Below are 19468 nucleotides of genomic sequence, written 5' to 3' on the forward strand. Positions count from 1 at the left end.
CATGGGAAAGAGGGCTGTTGCAGCGACGCAGGAACTTCCTTCAACTGCCTGACGCATCCAGTTCGGGTCATTAAGAAAGCATTTCCCAATCAGGAGCCGAGGGAGTTAGGAAGCCCGAGCTGTGTTTTACGAGAGTCTGGATATTTGCAGTGTTTCTCAATCGCTTCGCTTTCCCCTCGGTCTTTGGGAAGAAGCCTTCCCTCCAGCCCACTTCAGCGGGACATGGTGTGTTATCTGTAGCAGCTGCCTACGTCATGCTGGTGAGGTGTCCCACAGCACTCATCAGCTTTTGCTAGAGCCGGTGGGACCTGGGACATGCAAACAGGCAACACTGAAATGCTTCATTGGAAAACACCAGTTTGATGGAATTTGGCCAGATTTTGGGTACCGTGTGCTGTAACACAGGTGACAGTCTGGGGTCTTGGCCCCATTGTGGTCTGGGTGTCACCACCTCCACTGCCCCAAAGATAGGAAGGTGCACCTGGATGTCCTGGGAGAAAACTATTTTCCTGCAGAAAATTGCACATATGTTTTTCTCTGACTGGGAATGACATTTATTCCCTCAATGCAGTTTTTACTGTCAAAGGAGGATCTTGATCTCATAGCTTATACCTTAGAGACAATTTAAGCCGAAGCAAATCCTGTAGTCATGATGCCTGGGGGAGGATGTAGGTGTCCTGCTGCAAAGCAGAGCACGATGCTCCCTGACAGGCAGCTATAAATCTTCCGAAAGGATCTAACTGGTTAACTTTAGCCATATGCTGAGATCCACCACGAAAGTGCTCCCCTCTACCGAATGAAAGACTGTGTTTTTAATAAATGAGCATCACAACTTCGCACATCACACATTAATGCCCTCTCCCTGATGTAAATACTTGTAAGTACTGGTGTTGTGCTGACTGGAGCGTTTCTCAAGGAGGATTTCTCCAGCCTGGAAGTTTACAAACAGGCTCGGCAGTGTGTGTAACCTGTCTTGCCTCTGCACGCCGCGGCCTCGGCAAAACAACCTCCCTATCTGCCTGCCCGAGATGTGGCACCCGCCGACACTCCTCCCGCAGCAATTTTTCAGAGGGCGGAGGAAAACACAGAGCTGCAAGACCTCAACCTGCTCTTCGGGTGCTGGCCCTGCATGCACGTAGGGCCACCCACTCCTGTATCAGCCACGGTCTTGGACACAGACAGGCTTCCCCTGGCAGGGTTTTACGGGCAAAGCGCCCTGCGTCGCTGCTCGAAGGGTGCGCAGCCTCCCTCCCTCCGGCACCTGCGGCCGAAGGCGTGACTTGGCGGCGGGTGAACGCTGCCTCTCCCTGCCTGTAACCATAGCCCCGCGCTTGCAGGGGAATTCGAGCCAGCGCTGCCGGCAGCGGGTGGCCCCATCCCAGTGGCCCCCAGGGCGCTTCCCACCGCTGTGCAGCGAAGATGGTAGAAGGCGGTTTCACCAAACTCTTCCAGAAAAGGTCATTTTTCCACTTCGTGCAGAAATATCAGCCCCTTGGAAGCGGCGAGCCGGAAGAGGAGGTGAGGATTGCCTGTGCCTCTTGCCTGGACCTGCTGAAATAGTTTGTGTAATTGGGGTTAATTTTGTCTAATTTGTCTGCTTTGTCCCACCGGTAACTTGATATTGCTGCCGCTGTGCTCTCCTCTCTTTGCGCGGAGTCGTTCCCTTTACAACAGGGGACAAGACTAATGATGTTTACCCGGCAGCCCGGTGAGATGGGGATACTTGTTTCTATGCGATACTCCCAGGACGTATAGCTCAGGCCAAAGTCCTGGCCAGGAACATTGTTCTCTGCTCTGAGGAGGTTCAAAATGAACAAAACTTGTAGCAGAGCGACAGACATGTGGTTCATGGGCGCTGTGTGAGGCTTTCTGGAGTGCTTGCCCAAAATGCGAATGCTGTCTCAGCAGAAGGGTAAATGAAGATCAAGGCAAACTTTGTCCCCAGGGGTAACCCCTGACACCAGTGCCGGTCACTGGTGGATGGGCTGTGACCCCTCGGGCTGTCCTCTGGGCCGTTGCTGCAGTCATCACTGGTAACAAATGGCAAATTAGTTGGGACCTGCAGAGTCCACTTGGAAATAATGCTTTCTTTGCTTGAAAAATGCTGGTGTATGAACGCTGATTTCCCCCTCCCTACTTTCACTATCTCTCCTCGGTGCAGATGGACCAAAAAGTAGCCAGCGGTGGTTTAGGTGACAAATTTGCTGTTCTCCTTGGGGGTTTTTTGCCACAGAACCTTCAGGTCTGGGATTATCTTATTATCAAATTTACTCAGCACAGAGGTTTCCATTGCTCAAGCCCCATTTTTTTCTCCCACATGACAGATTGGTTGAAGTATGGCTATTTCCCAGCCCTGGTCTACATTCAGGTCTAAATTTCTATTCCAGTTTGGGTTGAGGCTTTTTTCCATGCCAGGTTTCACACTAATGAGCATTTATTTCCTGGAGTCATCTACAGGCTCTGTATCCTCCCGGATATGCAGAGCATCCTTATCAGAATAGTTTTATTATCATGCAGGTACACTTTTTTTTTTTTTATATGCCCTCAAAATAAACTAAATAGCACAACTTTCCTTCCCGGTGCAAAAAGGGAGACCATAGGATTGCCTCTGCACAGCAGTGACATAGACTTTACTTACACACGTGTGTTTTCAGTCCCTTGGAGGTATGAAGTCCAATTTCTCACATCTGAAAAGCTTCCAGCAAGCAAGGAGTTAGCTCCCTCCTCCAGCTCCCACAGGTTTTTGGGCTGAGGGTTACAGAACCCCCCTCCCAGGAGACCTTATACAGGAAGTCACCCTAAACTCTTGAGTTTTGGGTTTGTTTTTTGGTTTTGGTGGGTTTTTTTTGGCCTGGATGGGACTGGTTGGGGGAGCAGAGGAGGCTCCTCAACTGGAATCGCTGTCAGCTGTGGAGCTGCAGTGACTGGGTTTTTCTGCAGGGATGGCAATGCCATTTTTCAGCTCGAGGGGCTTTGCTTTAGATCAAAAGCAGCTGGAAGATATTATTTTTTTTTCTTTCTTTCTTTAATTAAGAAAAAAAAAAAACCAACCAAGTTTAAGCAGGAGCAGGAGAGGAGTGGGGGTGAGGGATGTGCAGCTGAGGGCAACGAGCTCATGGTTTGGGCACTGCTCACCCAGCCTGAGTCAGCCCTCACATACCCCTGAGGGCAACTTCAAATCCAGGTAATACTTTTAAAACAGCTTTTCCTGAAACTCCTTGGCTTTTTGAACAATCAAAGGGTCTATTTTGAGGCTTATGTCTGCAAGCAGGGAGACCAGAGGCTTCATTTCACAGAAGAAGGCTGTAATTCCATGACAGATGTGTGATGATAGGGAGCGAGAAACCATCTGCGAGGGGAGCTGAAGCCGGGGCGGGGGGTGGGAAGGGGCAGGGGGCTGTGGTTTGCTCTGGGTTGGTTTCTGTGTGCTCCCTGCACCCCTGAAACGCAGGTCCTCTGCCCGCCGTGTGCACCAAAAAAAGCAATTTGAAGGGCTTTTGAGGGGATGGTTTGATTTATTCCTTTTGGAAGGATGAAGAATATATAAGAAGAGGGTTTCTGCTTAATATTTTAAAGGGCTTCTTGTTAGACTAAATAACCCAGCCCACTTTTGACCAGATTACAATATACCAGCTGGTCCAAAGTAATCTAAGACAGAAAATATGCAAAACCTCAGTAAAGGCAGAGGTGGGGGGAAATCCTGAGAACTGATCTATTGGGCTGTTTGCCAGGGTATACAAAAAGGGCTGTGTGCTCTGCAGAAAGCCCCACGCTTTCTTCCTTCCCGCATGGGCTGCTTGGTGCGACAATTGATGGATTGTTTCGGGGTGAGGGACGCGGAGGCAGTGGCACAGGTACCGGCAGCGCCAGGCATGTTGCGAGGTGCGCTGGGGCCGACTGCTGTATGGCTCCTGGCCACCACCAGCTGCTCTGTACAGCCTCCAATGCCTCCTGATCTTGTGAAGCGATAGATAAGCTATTAATTTTTCTTTTTTTTTTTTTTTTCCCCCCCCCTACTTCTCTCTGCCCTGCTGTATGGAGTTGTGCACTGTTGTGCTTGAGTTATGCCTAAAGGATAAAGGTTAAAAATGTAAATGGATAATGTTGATAGCCAACATCTGTTTTACAATGTAAACAGAAAAGAAAGTAATGCACAAAGAGAGGCTGGTTTACGAAGGGGTTTGCTCAGGACACTGTCTGGGGCCTAAAAGACATGGGGTGGGATGTGTTTTCCGTGGGGGTGAAGGGCTCTGCCCCGGCAGCGCTTTGCAGAGGAGGGGGCAGATGGGGCCCCGTTGATGCATTTCCAATTTGTGCATCACTGGAGCTGCCCGTCTGGTAGGAAAAGTTGTGCCACGTTTCTCCGGGGGAAACCATGTAAAGGTGTGAGGTGATCAATGCAAATTAACTCATCCCAATAAAACCGTTCATTTCACAAGAGCCCCCGGCTGTGGGGAGCTCGGAGCTGCCAGCGTTTCTATTGATCCCCGGTCAGCGCTGGCTGCGTACGGCTGGGGCACATCCATACGCTTTTGTCATTCATTTCCTCCACGCCTTTTCGAAGGTAAATATTAGTGATAGAGCTGGGCTCTGGCTTCCCCCGCTGGCTCTGGGGACTGTAGGCATGTTACCTTCGTGCCAGGGTCCATTCCTGCCCTCCAGCTCCTTTATTTAAAATTTAAACCCCTTTGAGGCAAAGCTGTACCTTGATACATGCATGTGTCACCAGCAGTAGAAACCACGTTAATCAGATCCATTCAGTGATGAATGCAAGGTATGTTTCTATACGTGACAGCCCGGTATTTTCTTCCTGGCAAGTCCTTCCATCTCCTTAGATGCACAGGTGGCTTTTGGTCTTGCAGCATCTGGGTGTCAACAAAGTTACATGGAACTGATGAATTTGCACAAGTAGGAATAGATTGTTGGTTTTAAACATGGAAGGACTTTTTTGTTACTTCTAGGGATGCCTGTTAAGGAAATGTTGAAATAAGGGTGATGCCCAGTGCCAGTACACATCAAAACAGTGGAGAAATACTGCAGCTTCTTTGGGCAAAGTGTGGTCACCGGCGTGAGTGACGCGCGGAAGCAGGGAAATCCTTGGAAATCTTGGGCAAATTGCTGGGGCTTTGGAAAGGCAGGTTGTTCTTGGGGAAAAACGGTTTCTAAATGAGCACTGCACAGACCAAGGGATCACAGAACCCTCTTCTGTGTTTCTGCCGGGAACATGTTGGCACCAGTATCCCGTGTGTTAACAGCTGTACTGTGGGTCAGTAAACAGCGATAAAAAGGCGGCCGCAACACACAGAAGTGGCAAAAGCCTTTTTCAGGAGCAGGACTTAGAGATGCTCCTGTCTCATCTGCTCTGAGCTCTCCAGAAGCCACAAGACAGAAACCAATTCTGCGTACTGGCATGAGCGAACAGCCAAGGGGATTTTCTGCATTTATCTCAGGCTTTAGATTGCAAAACATGGGATGTTCCTAGAAACATCCTGAATATTCATAGAAGGGCTAATTCTCCATATACCACTTCAGGCACCCCTGAAGTCCTCCAAACCCTTACTCAGGTGCTGCTATGAGTTGGACCTAAACGTTTTCCCAACAAACACCCCAGGGTGCTGGTAGCGAGGAGCTGGTGCCAAATTCCTCCTAGCCTGCCGAGCGAGAGCTGGCCGGGGGCTGAGCACCACGCTCGCTCGGGGTCCTTCTCTTAATGAACACGTGCTTTTGTGCTTTATGAATGAGGGTAAATGGGAATGGATTCTCCTGTCCCTCGGGAAGGGTGAGGTTTCTCCCGCTCTGTACTTACCTTGCATTAGTGGTCTCGCTGCCTCTGTCGTGTGCCTGGCTGGGATTTCAGGGGGTGCTGTGGCTTGGAAAGGAGCATTTTGGAAAAGGAGTTGGGGGATCCCGAAAGGGAAGAGAGGTCGGGGTGCTGAGCCCCTGGGTGCTGGGAGCTGGGCACAGCCCTCGGGCAGCCTGGATGGGGCAGGAAGGGTTTGTCCTGCTCAGAGGTGTTTGCAGAGCTGGCGGTGGAGGAAAGCAGGTGTGGAGATGGGAGAGACTTTTGCTTTCTCCTGCTGGCTCAGAGATTTTTCTGTCTCACATTTGCTGTTCATTTATTATGTCTTTAACAAGAGAAAATAGTTTTCTTCCTTGTTCTCAGCATTGAGTGTGCAGTGGGCTGTGAGACATTGCCATGGAAAAATCCTCAGCTCAGGCAGGATACCTGCAAACAGCAGAGCCCGGCACGCTCTTCTGACCACTGCGGTGGTTTGTCTTTTTGGTAATCCAGCTCTTAATAGCCTTTCTTTCTGCCAGAAGAATGTGCACCTGGCTTTGAGGCTGTAATAAGGATTAATTAGGGAATGTTATAAAGCGCTGCGATTTAGGAAGTGTTTTAGCTAACTGAAGTCACGCGGCTGGCAAGGTGAGGGAAGGGAATGGGATTAAGGGAAGAAGCAGAGAGATGCTGAAATGCATTTATGAACTGTGCTTTTGCCTAACGATTGCTTTATCTCGTTTACTCAGACCCATGAGGAGTGTGAGCTGAAAATAATTGAGCAGGAGAAGGAGGTGACAGTTCTGCCCCCGAAAGACGCGTGTAAATGCCATAAAGAAGACTTGGCAAAAGCTTTAAATGTAAGGGTTTTTACAGGTCTTTGTGAACATAGCAAGGCAGTCTGTGTCATCTGACTCTGGGAAGAGACTGAGATCTTTGGTTTCACGTGCAAACTCCTGGAGTGCCCAATGCCTCTGCCTTTACGTGGGATGAATCCTCACGTTGGCTGTGTTTGAGGCTCGACATTGGGCATTTGTGCTTCACTTTGTCCTGGGGAAGGATTTCACTGAAGCAAGTGGCGCTGTGAGCTGCAGGTGAAAGAGTTCAATTGTCCAACCTGGAAAGCGAAGCGGTCGCAGTGCTCCGCCAAGGCTGGCGGAGGGGCCCTGGGCGCAGGCTGCACAGCTCACCCCCTCGCATTAGCAGCAGCTCCTTGGAAAATGTTGTGCGAATGCATGCGGCCCTTTCCCCCCTGCTTTTCATAGCAGGTTCCATTTCGGAGGCAAAACTCACCACACTTATTGTCCTAGACGGCTTCACAAAGGCTTGCTCGCAGCCTGAGTTGTTAGATATAAATTCCCCTCGCCATCCCCACCCCAAGCGAACAGCAAAGCCATAGTCATTACCCGGTTCAGCTCAAGTGCTGAGACCCATTTGGCCGCGCAGGGGGAAGAGATCAGCCCTGGCAGGGATGTCGGCAGTGGCAGGGCCAGCCGTTCTGCCCTGGGAAGCATGTTCCAGTGCTCCACTACCCTCAAAGTAAAGAAGTTCCTCCTCATGTTAAGATGGAACTTCCTATGTTCAAGCTTGTGCCCGTTAGCCCTGGTCCCGCTCGAGCTTCCCGGCAGCCACGGCAGGGATTTAGCCAGAGGGATGGAGGGACACTGGGGCACCGCAAGGAAACTCTGGTTACTTGGTCTGCTCTGGAGTTTGTCCTTGGGAAAAGAAAATCTGATGTTATAACTCACACTTAACTCCGTGTATGAAAAACAGATGGAAATTTTGAAAGGCTGAGTCCCCACAACCAGGGAAAGCTACAATGCTTAGCAATATTTTGGTGTCTGACCGTGCTGTTTGTTTAAATCCAGGGAAAATAGATCTAATTCCTTCTCCGTTTGTTAGCTTTGAATTTTTGCCAGGGTATTTTTATTTTTATTTTTTCTTTAAATGTACAGTGAAACCAGAAATCAGTTCTTTCCTTTACTGTTTTAGATTTCTAATTTGCCATCTATTATATGGTTTCTTACTTGTAGAATTTTTTTTTTTTTAATTGTGCTTACTTTATGGGTTTCTGTGATGGTTGATGGCGAAGTTTTATAGTTTAACAAAAATAAATACCTAAAGAGAAAAACAGTGGATAGATTTATTTTTGTTGTGGGGGACTGAACCCTGAATGCCTTGCCCAGTTTACTTAACAGTTTTTTAACATAACTTTGCCTTAAGAAGTTTTCTATAACTATTCTACCGTATGTAATGTTTGTTGGTTTGTTTGTTTGTTTTTTTCTTTTTAAATTTCCCTCTAGGTTGATTTACAAACTGGACTCTCTGAGTTTTCTGTGCTACAGCGCAGGTTGAAACATGGATGGAATGAATTTTCAGTAGAGAACACAGAGCCGATATGGAAGAAATATCTAGACCAGGTAAGGATTGTCTGCGCAGATGCTCATTTCCTGGCGAAAACCCCTGGCTGGGTTGGCTGGAGCGTGTCTCTACATTGAAATATTCAAGGTTTCTCCTTCCACGGATTCAGCCTTGGAACAGGCTGTGCCCCAGATACAGAAACTGTCTGTTCCTCCAGGAAAACCATTGTGAGATTCAGATGTGGGGTCATTTAATGTGAAGATAACGTCTTAAAATAAAAAGAAACCTTTTTATCTCCACGCAGCCCACAAATCAAAAGCCGTAGATCAGTGACCTGATTTCTGGAGCATATTTATTCCCTTTAAGGTGAGTGATAAAATCATGAAAGGTTTGAGGAAAACCAGTAGCAGCTGAAAGCCAGCCCTGTGAAGGAAAGCCCTAAACCTCCAGCAAAAGCAGAGACAGTTGCAGGGCTCAGATGAATGTTAGTGTCTCTGTTAGCATTGTGTCAGTAGCAGATACATTCATACACGCTGCCATGCAACACCCGCAATTTGAAACCAGCCTCCCCCAAAAAGACAGGCAGAAGGTGGTATTTGCTGTCTTGTTTTTCCCCAACTGAGTTATCCTTGAGTTTTGCTTTTTATTAACTGGTTCTCATCAGTATTTAATGCATCCTGCATCTCTCTTTTAGAGCTTTTAACTGAACAAGAAGGGGTTTTTTTTGTTGTTTATTTTCAACCAGCAATTTGACTGATTTTCTTCTTGCTTAGCTGGATCATGAAGATTTTAGTTGCTTTGAAAGACTTTATTTTTATTTCATGGGTTATCCCCTTTTTTCTTATATGATTAATATTCTTTAAGCACTTTGTAATCATCACTAAATCTCTTCAAGGATTCTTTTATTCTTAACAAAGAGTGAGATGGTGCTTTTTTTCTCTTCTTTCTTAATAAGTTGTTTCTCCTAAGGGCATACCAAACAAACTCTGTGCATCTCTGATCCTTCCACAACCTGTTGGTCTCTCTGGAAGAGCTGTGTGCAATCCCACACCACTCACACCTCTGCACTTGAGCATCATCCCTCAGCAGACACTTGAAGTGGCTTCTTCCACCTGCTATTTTTGTAAAACTTCCCCTCCGGCTCAGTCTTTCTAAAGAAAAATGAAGGGACTTTCACCTTTGGCTTCAGCAAGGAATAAATTTAAACCTTGGCTTTCCTACTGTACATCACCACACATCTGTTACCCAAACAGGCAGCCTTGCCTTAGCCAGACTTAATTCCCTTACAGCAATTCCCACACTAGCTAAACAGAGCTGTAATTTTCTCAGGTAGGGAAAAAGGTTCTTAAAATCTGTGTTTAAAAGGGAAAAAAGTGAGGATCTGACTCCCACAGCCCTGGGTCCAGCGTAGAGTTTAGCAGATTAATTAAAGGGACGAAAAAGGAAAAAAATAAAAAAGAGAGAAAGAGGATTTCTGGTTTCAAATTCTATAAAGACAATAAAGTTTTTGTTTGTACCTCTCATGCCTCCAAGGAGCTTTTAGAGTCAGTCCTGCAGCGTATGGCTGCAAAGCAGCCTGTGCTGCCTGTGCAAGCAGGGGAAACGAGGAAACTCATATCTTTTGGTGTGAGCCTTGTCCTGCTGGTCCCTGGTGCTGCCCATCTCCTGCACGGGGGGCAGGAGCCAGAGTCAGCCTGAGCACAGGTGCTGCACCCGCTCTGTCCAGGCAGAGCGATGCTGCTGTCATGAGCAAGGAGGGTCCCTGCAGCAAAACGGCATGTCTAATCCTTTCTGATGAGATCTGAGGCCAGCTCAGCATCAGCAACTCCATATTTAATTTTCTATTGCAATTTGGTTTATTTTTTCAGTTTAAAAATCCCCTCATTCTGTTGTTGCTGGCTTCCGCTTTGGTAAGCGTCATCACAAAAGAATACGAGGATGCTGCGAGCATCACCATGGTAGGTGGTACCTCTCCTGCAACCCAACCCTTCGCTCTCCAAAGCTGGTGTGCCCACACCTGTAACGCCTCTTTGTTCACAGGCAGTGCTCATCGTGGTCACTGTGGCCTTCATCCAGGTATGTCAGCCGGAGCTCAGGCCTGCAGCCAGGGCTGTCATGAGTGAGCCCGCTCGTGTAACTTGGCTTTCTTCTCCTTTCTCATTTAAAAGGAGTATCGCTCAGAAAAATCTCTGGAAGAACTTAACAAGCTGGTGCCCCCCGAATGCAACTGGTGAGGCATGCCTGATTCGGTGGGTTTTAGCAGGGTTTGGGTTATGAGGGCAGAATTTTTAAAGTAAGCACCCAGAGGAATTGAAAAAATGCTGAGAGACAGGAGGGTCCCAGAAATGTCCTGCTCCGCACCCTGCGTAAGGGTCCCTGCAGCCTTTTGCGTGTCACTGTTTCCCTGTGCAGGAAAAACCTCACCCACGGGGTTTTTTTTTGGCTTTAGGATAGTTTTACCCCTGGTCGATTGGCACAAAATGAGCGGAGGTGGAGGTGGGCTGGGTTTCCTCGCCCACGCCTGCCCGTCGCTGTACGTACGTGCCTGGCACGGGCACCCCGGGCGTTTCGGTGCAGATCAGCCACACACGAGCGCAGTCACACCGCTGCCCATGGAGCAGTTGTAGAGTGTGTCGGACAGCACTTCCCTGACTGCTTTGATGTTCAGTATCAGTGCTTTAGATTGCAGGAAACACTTTTCCTATTTATGTCCTTGCAAATCAGTTTTGTCATGGCCAACATAAAGAAGCTGTGAGGTTCAGAGAAACCTTTCACTGCAAAAGCAGCGTGGGGTGTTCTTCTCGTCCAAAGTTCACCCAGGTTTAAATCTTACAAATGCCACTGCTTGTTCTTTATTTATTTATGATATGACACCATAAGCTTCTAACCACTTGAAAGGCTGCACTTTTAATACAATACTGAAATGCCAGTGGTAATTCTAGCTTTAAAAAGCTTCTTTTTAGGTAAAAGAATCTGCATTTCATTATTTAAAGCATGAGCCACAGGAAAGCACACCATCTTGTCACTCCTACCTACCATACAAGTACTGTTTAAGTCGCTTATTGCTGAAATACAAGTCTTCCATAACCTGCCCATCTGTTTATGAATTAAAACTGAGCCCAAACTGAACATAATCATCTCTCCTCATTGTTATGAAGATTTTATGTACTTATTTACATTGGAAGTTCATTGGGGCAGGGTTCTTGCTTTCTTGCCAGTCACATTCCCAAGCCTGCAGAAGGAATAAAAACCTCACAGCCTGGTTTCCTTTCTTCTTTTTTCATTTGCCTACTGTAGCCTAAGGGAAGGAAAACTGCAACATCTTCTAGCACGAGAGCTTGTGCCTGGGGATATCATATATCTGTCTGTTGGTGACAGGGTTCCTGCAGACCTCAGGCTGATAGAGGTAAATACAACTATATGTACAAGAGCCTGGTTTGGAAATTTCTTGGTTTATCAGGCCAGAAATGTGCCTTTTTAATTAGGTTACAGATCTGCTGGTGGATGAATCCAGTTTTACTGGAGAAGCTGAGCCTTGCAACAAGACTGACAGTGTCTTACTGGCAGCCGGAGACATAACCACGCTAAGCAATGTTGTTTTCATGGGGACCCTGGTGCGATATGGGAAGGGAAAAGTGAGTCCTGTCAACCTCGATCTTTTCCTTGACATTAATTACAGAATGTCTAGATTTTTTCATCTCCTTCTCTTTTTTCTTCCCCCCCCCCCTTCTTTTCAGGGCGTAGTTATTGGGACGGGTGAAAATTCACAGTTTGGAGAGGTGTTCAAAATGATGCAAGCTGAAGAGGTAAAGAAGTCTCTATGTCTGGAAATGGTGGATGTTCTAGATGAAAGTCTGTGAGGATAAGCAGTTCCAAGAGTTAACGCACTGGATTCATTTCTGTTTCTGCTACAAAACACGTGTGTGACTGAGGGACACCAAAGTGCTGTATCCAAAAAAGAATGTTCTAAGCAAGGCTTAGGCTTCTAAATCCAGACTTGTGATGCTCAGCTTGTGTCTAACTTGGTAGTCACCCAAACATCATGGTTTCTTCTTCCCACCTCCCCCTTTCCACTACATACATAAAATTTTACTTCTCTACCTGCCAAAATTTCATGGGCCAGAGCTCTGAGCTAATACAGATGAAGGTCTAGAAACTCTTGGTCCATTAATGCATGGAATCACAGCAAAGCAGAAGTAGACACTTCTGGGTCATGTGTGTGCAAAACCTCTGGGATGGGAATGAGGGACCGAAATTTTTATCTCTGTCCCAGAGGCTTTGCACACTCATTATCCACTCCGGGACTCAATTGCTGAGGTCCTCTTCCGCCTTAGCCCTTAGTCTGTCTCTACCTTGGCTCCCCAGCTATAACTGAATATAATTCTTCTTTTTCCTCCCACTTTTTGCCTGTCTTGAGTGCACTGAGGCAGTGGCTCCCTCCCTGCGGGATGGTCTGTGCCCAGCAGACCCAGTTGGGGATTTGGGGTGGGTAAGCACTAGGGTATATTGCACAGCTGTAGGGACGACAGTAATGATAACCAGGGGGTTAGTCATTCTGGGCTGAGTGTTGTCTTCTTATCTTGTGTAACAAGCAAAGAAAACCAGCTATTCTCTAATGTTTCCAGACTCCTAAAACACCTCTCCAGAAAAGCATGGACAGACTGGGCAAGCAACTCACTCTTTTCTCCTTTGGCATAATCGGTGAGTCGGACACAATGCTCATACTTGCGTGGTCAGCTGTGAAAGCCCTCTGTGCTCCAGGGCCACTTTTTTCAAAAGTACTTGTTGATGTGGGTTACCTGAACTTTGGGGGTTCAGGCAGAGACACCTCAGGAGGAGAGATATGTGGGGGCCTCATTGTATACTCAGTTCCCCAACAACAGCTAAAATAGGTTAGAGATTTATGAATTTCTTGAAGTTTTTTAATCGGATGGTTTTCCCCCACCAGGTTTGATAATGCTTATTGGCTGGTTACAAGGGAAGCATCTCCTCAGCATGTTCACGATTGGAGTTAGGTGAGGACTGCAGAGAACCTTTCTCTATGATTTCTAATGAAACATGTCCTGGGGAATTCCCTGGTCAAAAAACTGGACGTTTCACAAAAGAGAGCTTGAGTAAGGCTCTTCATAAATACGTATTGATCTTGCACTGGCAAAATTAATGTTAGCTTTACAACAGAGTTTACTAGGAAAAAAAAACCCCAAGTTTGAGGGTTTTTAATTCTGGAAATCAGTATTTGGAAAGTCTTCACTGGCTTTTCCACCTCAGCCTACTGTGAATATTCTTTCCCATCTGTACTACGAATTCAGTGGAAGTGTAGCAACAGCAAATAGTAGCCTTTGCTGTTCTTACTGGGTTTACGTCTAAAGACAGGAAAATGCACAACCTCTTAATCAAACATAATAAACCATGTGTTTTTAGTAGTAACCATAAAACCTGTTGTTTGATGTTGTCATGGCTCTGTAATCAATCCTTGTATAACAAAAAAAAAAAAAAAAAAAGTAGTTTTCCATGGAAATAGAAAAAAACCCTAAGATGAGGAGACAATGGAGAAGCCAAACTGGCTCAGTGTCCCCCTTCCTGTCTCCTGGGGCAATGTGGTGGCCAAGAAAAGTGGTTAAGCCTGAGTTTTGGAGAGCAGCCTATGCTTTCAAAAGTCCTCCTTGATTACTTTTTGCACATACCTAAAAGCGTTCAGAGTTACCCAAGGAATAACTAAGGGACAAATAACAGACTGTGTCAGGATTTTTCTAGCATGTCAGGTGTTGCAGGTTTTGATGTGTCTCCGCTTCAGTGTGTGCAACATGGGGACATTTGGGGAGCTGATTCTGGTCTGCCATAGCTTGTACCTATGTGGAAAAGAGGAGATGAGGGGCTGCATATGGCCAGGAGCCAGTAGCCAATGTGTGAGCCATGATGCCAGGGAATATTCAACTTCCATCCTTAGAAAATTAAATAAACGAAATTAAATCCAACCCCTAAATCCCTTCTTAACCAGAAATTAATGCTCTTTGGCAATGTAAAGAGGAAAAGTAATTTCTCTGTCAAAATCATCCAGAAAAAGGTTGAAGGGTTGGATAAATATCCTGCTTTTGTATTTTTGTATTTATGGTGTGCCAGGAGTCCCAGTAGTTAGTACTACATACTCCCATTCAGACACACATGTATAAGCAGGAAAACTCACCCCATGGAAATGTCCCTTTGACACGTTTTGGTCAGTATTTGTAGTTTCATCCCAGTGTTGAAGCTGTTGTGTCTCTGCTGTCCCCAGCCTGGCGGTGGCTGCCATCCCAGAGGGCCTTCCCATCGTGGTCACCGTAACGCTGGTGCTGGGCGTTCTCCGGATGGCCAAGAAAAGGGTGATTGTGAAGAAGCTGCCCATAGTAGAAACCTTAGGTAAGGCTGCAAAGGGACCACACAGCTTGGTCATCTGCCTGCCAGGCTCCAAACTCTGAACTGAAAGGCAATGGGCTGGCCAAGTGAGCCTTGGTCGGATTAGAAAAAATAAATTTGGAATATGGTTGCTGGGTCAGAGCAACCCGCTCAGATTTAAACAAATTTTCTACCCTGTGTTTCTCACTCTTTTGCCCTATTTTAGTGATATTAACAGGCTAGGAATGGTGCAACCCAAGCCATGGCACTGGCCCGTGGGGAGCAGAGCCCCTCTGCAGACATGCGTGCCCTGCTCAGGTTGAAAGGCTTGGTTCCTCCTTTCTCCCTGTTCTGTGGGATCATCCTGCAGGTCCATCCTGTCCTCTTCTTCAGTGTCTGGCTAAAAAATCTTGCAGCCCCTCAAGTTGAGCCTGGTGGCATAAACAAAACCATGTGTCCTTCCACAGCCCGTGTGGCCGTCTTCCGAATATTCAGAGTGTCATGGCAATGCAGGACAGAGAGGACCTTGAGAAAGCCAGCCCGTCCTCACAACTGCAGGGCGGAATGATCTGTAGCGAAATTATTCTTCCACCTCCCCTCATCCCCAGGTCCCTCTATTCCAGGCTTTGCTGCTCTGACAGTGGTCAGTATGGCAATTATATGAAGGAGAAGACATGCTGTGCATTTAATACCACTCATTAAAAAGTACACTGAATTCCAAGCCTGAACCGTGCAGTTGCAAATATCTGCTGCACAGCTGGCTCCTGCAGCTAAAATCTGTCTCCCTTGGACATGCTGCTATTGTTTGAACTCCCCTTGTTTGTTCTGCAGTTAAGGAATCTTATCACCCTTATTTAATTGTATCTGTCCTGACCCAGGACATCTGAAACGGCCTTATCTCATGAAGAATTTCGTTCTGGTAGGGCTGCGCCCAAATAGGCGTAACTGCCAGATGCCCGGGTACTCTGCAAGACAGTCTCAGGACGGCAAAAACTGTACTCTCGACACGAGTTTTGCCATGTCTTTTAAACTTCTGAAAAGGAGAAAAATAATCCTTCTTCTTTATCTAATTCTTTAATCGTCAATAACTAAAAAATGAAATATGGGAGGTCACAGCTTTGCTTTATGCTAATGCTTCAACACTGCAGTTAATTTAACTGCAGCCCAATCTGCTTTGTTCTCTCTAGACTCTTACGTGGTGGTCATCATGCTCACAGGGTCTGTGCCCAAGCCGTGTGGTCATCTCCAAAGCCAGGGAAGATAATCAGACTTAGAAGGGAGCTGGAGTCTGATTCTTTTTTGCATTAAATTGTGGTGACTGTGCCAATTCGCTCCTTTGCTGTAGTGTGGTATAAATGTGCCCTGGAAGAAATGTGCTTTCCTGAAGCAGTATTGTCGCAAAGCAGAGCATGAGTGGGGCAGGTTCCGCTCCTAGCTGTGGATTTTTAAGTATTTTTTGTAGCAGTCATTAACACATCTACCCTCACAATCCCTTGGTGAGGCAGGGAAGGGCTGTTGTTCCTGGTTTAGAGAACCAAGGGTCCACCTGAGGAAGCGTGTGGCAGAGTAGGAATTCGATACGCCTTTTCAGCATATAACAGCTGTTCTGTTGTGTGATATTGCAGCTCGGAAACATTGATTAACTCCCTGGAGATTAGTGCCTTCTCTGACTGTCCACCATATGATGCTCAATACAATGTGGCCCTCTTCTGATGTCTCCTCCCACATCTTGCATCCAAATTATGGGCATGATACCCTGACGTGCACTCAGATCCTTTCCTTACAACAAGCTGTTAGGAAACTCATCCATTTCTTGGGATTTTCTCCCTTTTCTTATTGGTGCGGTTTGAGTAACGTTAGGGAAACACGCTCTCCGTCTCCTGGAGCTTGGAATCTCATTGTTCAGTTGCATTATTTATAAGTTATGATTAAAAACTTTCCCGCATCAGGTTGCTGCAATGTCATCTGCTCAGATAAGACAGGCACTCTGACAGCCAACGAGATGACGGTGACTCGGCTCGTGACCTCGGATGGGTTCCAGGCAGAGGTATGGACAAGGCGGTAACGCGGACTTCCCTGTGCAAGCTCAGCTTTTAGTTCAAACGAGGGGTGCTGAGTCAGTCCCCAAACAAGCAGTTTCTTGTACATCACCCGCTCCATTAAAGACAAGGGACTTTTGAGGTGCTGGAGACAGGCAGAGGTGGGGCTGAGTGTACAAAAGCAGCTCAGATACCATAAACAAAGATGTTCATTGACATAATCTGCTGTTCTCTGCAATTAATGTAAATATTGAAACCTCCCACTGACCTCTGTGGGTCCATCTTCTGTAGGAATATTTATTATACAAGTGACTCGATCCTTCTGCTTGGTTCACCCTGTGTGCAAAGTGGGTGAAAAATGCAGGTGTGCAAACTGTAAGGCAGCGGAGACACAGGCCAGTCATCAGTAGCGTAGAACCAGTGAACCCACTGCTGCCAAAGGGCTGGATCTCTTGACTGAGCTGCAAGAGACTTCTGAACTCATGGTGCACCAGTCCTGCATAAGATAAGCTGGTTCTTTCTGTTCCTGTCCAGCTCTTGGAATATTACACTTTCATCATCTGCAGCCTTTCCTATAAGCATTGCTTTGAGCTAGAAAGAATAATCCCAGCATGCCTTCAAAATTGGAAATTTGCTCAAGTGCACCCTGATGTACGCAGGTGTGGTATAGTCCTGCCTGGCACTGGGGAATTCGCTCTTCCTGTCTCTCCATTCCTCAGGTCAGCGGGGTGGGCTACAATGGAGAAGGAAACGTTTATCTTCTGCCGTCAAGGGAAATTCTTAAAGAATTTTCCAATGTCTCAGTTGGGAAACTAGTGGAGGTAAGTATGAATTATGAACCAGCTTTTCCTATTTACATTCAGTTTTCATTTGCACAGATCACTTTGGGTAATGAGTGTGAAAAAAGCCACTTTTGTAACTGTAAAATTAATTGTCTCGCTGGAGCATTTTCGTGGAAAGGCTCTGAGTAATTGTGATACAATACCTGAAGTTTATGGGTGAAAGGTAGCAATTGTAGGGTATGTAGGGAGAGACCAGAGTCATCAGCTTAAAGTCTCAATGACATTTTGGATAAAAATAAAATTCTGGCAGAGGAGAGACCAATTAATGTTATCGGGTTCAGGTTTTTAATGTGGACAGGTTGCAGACTTTGACTAGCTACATAGTCAATTTATAAATGTACTGTGATGGACTCTGGGTTTCGTGTTAACATTAAATAAAGTCTTGCACATTCAACTGTAGGCTAAAGCAGAGTGAAATGATCTGAGCTGGAATCTCAAATGGAGGTTAGGTCTTATTTTATCCATACTGCACATTAGAAGCAATGAGGTCTTATTTTATCCATACTGCACATTAGAAGCAATGGTAGGGGAGACTAAGTTTTCATTTTTCATAATTTATCAAGCTAGTTAGATATAGACCATGTTTTTCTTGATGTTAGTTTATCCAAAATGTAACATTTTACCAAAATGGCGATGTATCCTATAGATTAAGCTGGTTTAGAAAGCACAAGAACTGATCTCAAGAGATGCTGCTATGGGGAATAGCACGTCTTCAGGGATGTGACTGCTTTCATTCTCCAATCCTTCATTATATCATTTAAAGAGATGGAAAAGCTATGAAAAAATAAACCATTCAAATATGTCCCTTTCTCTAGGCTGGCTGTGTAGTCAATAATGCCATTATCAGGAAAAATAGTGTAATGGGACAGCCCACAGAAGGAGCTCTCATTGCCCTTGCAATGAAGGTAAGATTGTTAAGATATAAAATTTTCCAGAATTAAAAAAAAAAAAAAAAAAAAAAAAAAAGATTAAAAAGAGCTGGAATCGTTAGGTCTGACAGCAGTGATCTGACTTTTAAAGTCCCCAGACTGGTTTTAGTCTTTCCTTGTCTCTTCTCCCCAAGGTCATAGATGTACACCTCTCCCACATAAACCTCTCGTCATGGACAAACACCTTCCCTGAGCTTCTGTGCTAACAGCAATAATTATTTTGCTTGCTTAACCTCTGCAATTATGCTGCTTAATGGATTTCTTTCGGGCTGAGACCAGGCTGCCTTTTTTTTAATTTCTGCATGTGCTAATTTAGAGTTCAGGAGGAAGACAAAGAGGGAAAAATGAGCAAGAGCAGGCCATATGAAAAGCATGGCAGAGGGTCATCATCGATTTGGGTCATCTGCTAGCTTTTTACTTTTTTCTAGTCACACTTCTGTAAAACAAGAATTTTTGATGAATATTGCATTCATGCTCATAGGCACAGGGCCGTAAAATACCTCAAGGTATTATCTAATCAGCATTACACAGCCTGTGCTCCACGGACCTCAGGTGGGCTGTAAAGCACAGAAGGTACCTGATGAAATGATGCACCTGCAAACATCTGTTCTTGCCTCCTGTTTTTAAATCTTGTAACTCTAACAGTGAAAACATGATTTTTTTTTTTTTTTTTTTTTGGTAAAACAATGACAATTTATTTCCTTAAATGCTAAATTAAAATCTACCTTCTGCTCTGCCGTTCAGCAGCCAAGCAATAGCAGAATATGAGGGGGATTGAAGTAGAGATAGGGGGGGTTTTTTTTTTTTTTTTTTTTTTTTTTTTTAATTTTTTTAGTTTGGTGGGAGCTTGGGGAGAGAGAGACTGGAAGCTACTTCTGATCGCTACCACTTCGCCTAGAGCATTGTGCATGCTGCCAAAGCAGGCGTGTATCGATTTGACTTGTCGCACTTCATAGCTGAAGGGTCTTCTTGTGGTGAATTGCTTTTTGAGTTTAACTCATCAGGAAATAATTTGAAACCACATCCACAATTGATCATTCAGTTATTTGCAATTTTCCCTTTTCTTCCAAGTAGGGTGGCTGGGAAATAACTGAAGTAGGGGAGCCTGAGCTCGGGCTGGGAGAAACCTGCTCTGCCCATGGCTTT

At 45.9% G+C, this 19468-nt stretch overlaps 1 protein-coding gene across 1 annotated transcript in view; it reads left to right on the top strand.

Moving 5' to 3' along the window:
• Positions 1 to 1419: 1419 nt before the first annotated feature.
• ATP2C2 (ATPase, Ca++ transporting, type 2C, member 2) overlaps positions 1420 to 19468 on the top strand; it is a 26042-nt gene continuing 7993 nt past the window's right edge. The window contains exons 1-15 of the mRNA XM_009880952.1: positions 1420 to 1518; positions 6529 to 6639; positions 8083 to 8199; positions 10009 to 10098; positions 10181 to 10216; positions 10309 to 10370; positions 11438 to 11546; positions 11626 to 11775; positions 11878 to 11946; positions 12766 to 12841; positions 13089 to 13155; positions 14412 to 14536; positions 16462 to 16559; positions 17271 to 17372; positions 18209 to 18298. Of these exons, the coding sequence (XP_009879254.1) occupies positions 1420 to 1518; positions 6529 to 6639; positions 8083 to 8199; positions 10009 to 10098; positions 10181 to 10216; positions 10309 to 10370; positions 11438 to 11546; positions 11626 to 11775; positions 11878 to 11946; positions 12766 to 12841; positions 13089 to 13155; positions 14412 to 14536; positions 16462 to 16559; positions 17271 to 17372; positions 18209 to 18298 (1401 nt within the window). The remainder of the gene's footprint in view (positions 1519 to 6528; positions 6640 to 8082; positions 8200 to 10008; positions 10099 to 10180; positions 10217 to 10308; positions 10371 to 11437; positions 11547 to 11625; positions 11776 to 11877; positions 11947 to 12765; positions 12842 to 13088; positions 13156 to 14411; positions 14537 to 16461; positions 16560 to 17270; positions 17373 to 18208; positions 18299 to 19468) is intronic.

The sequence above is a fragment of the Charadrius vociferus genome, unplaced genomic scaffold, assembly GCF_000708025.1.
Source record: "Charadrius vociferus isolate BGI_N301 unplaced genomic scaffold, ASM70802v2 scaffold493, whole genome shotgun sequence".
NCBI classification, from domain to species: Eukaryota; Metazoa; Chordata; class Aves; order Charadriiformes; family Charadriidae; genus Charadrius; species Charadrius vociferus.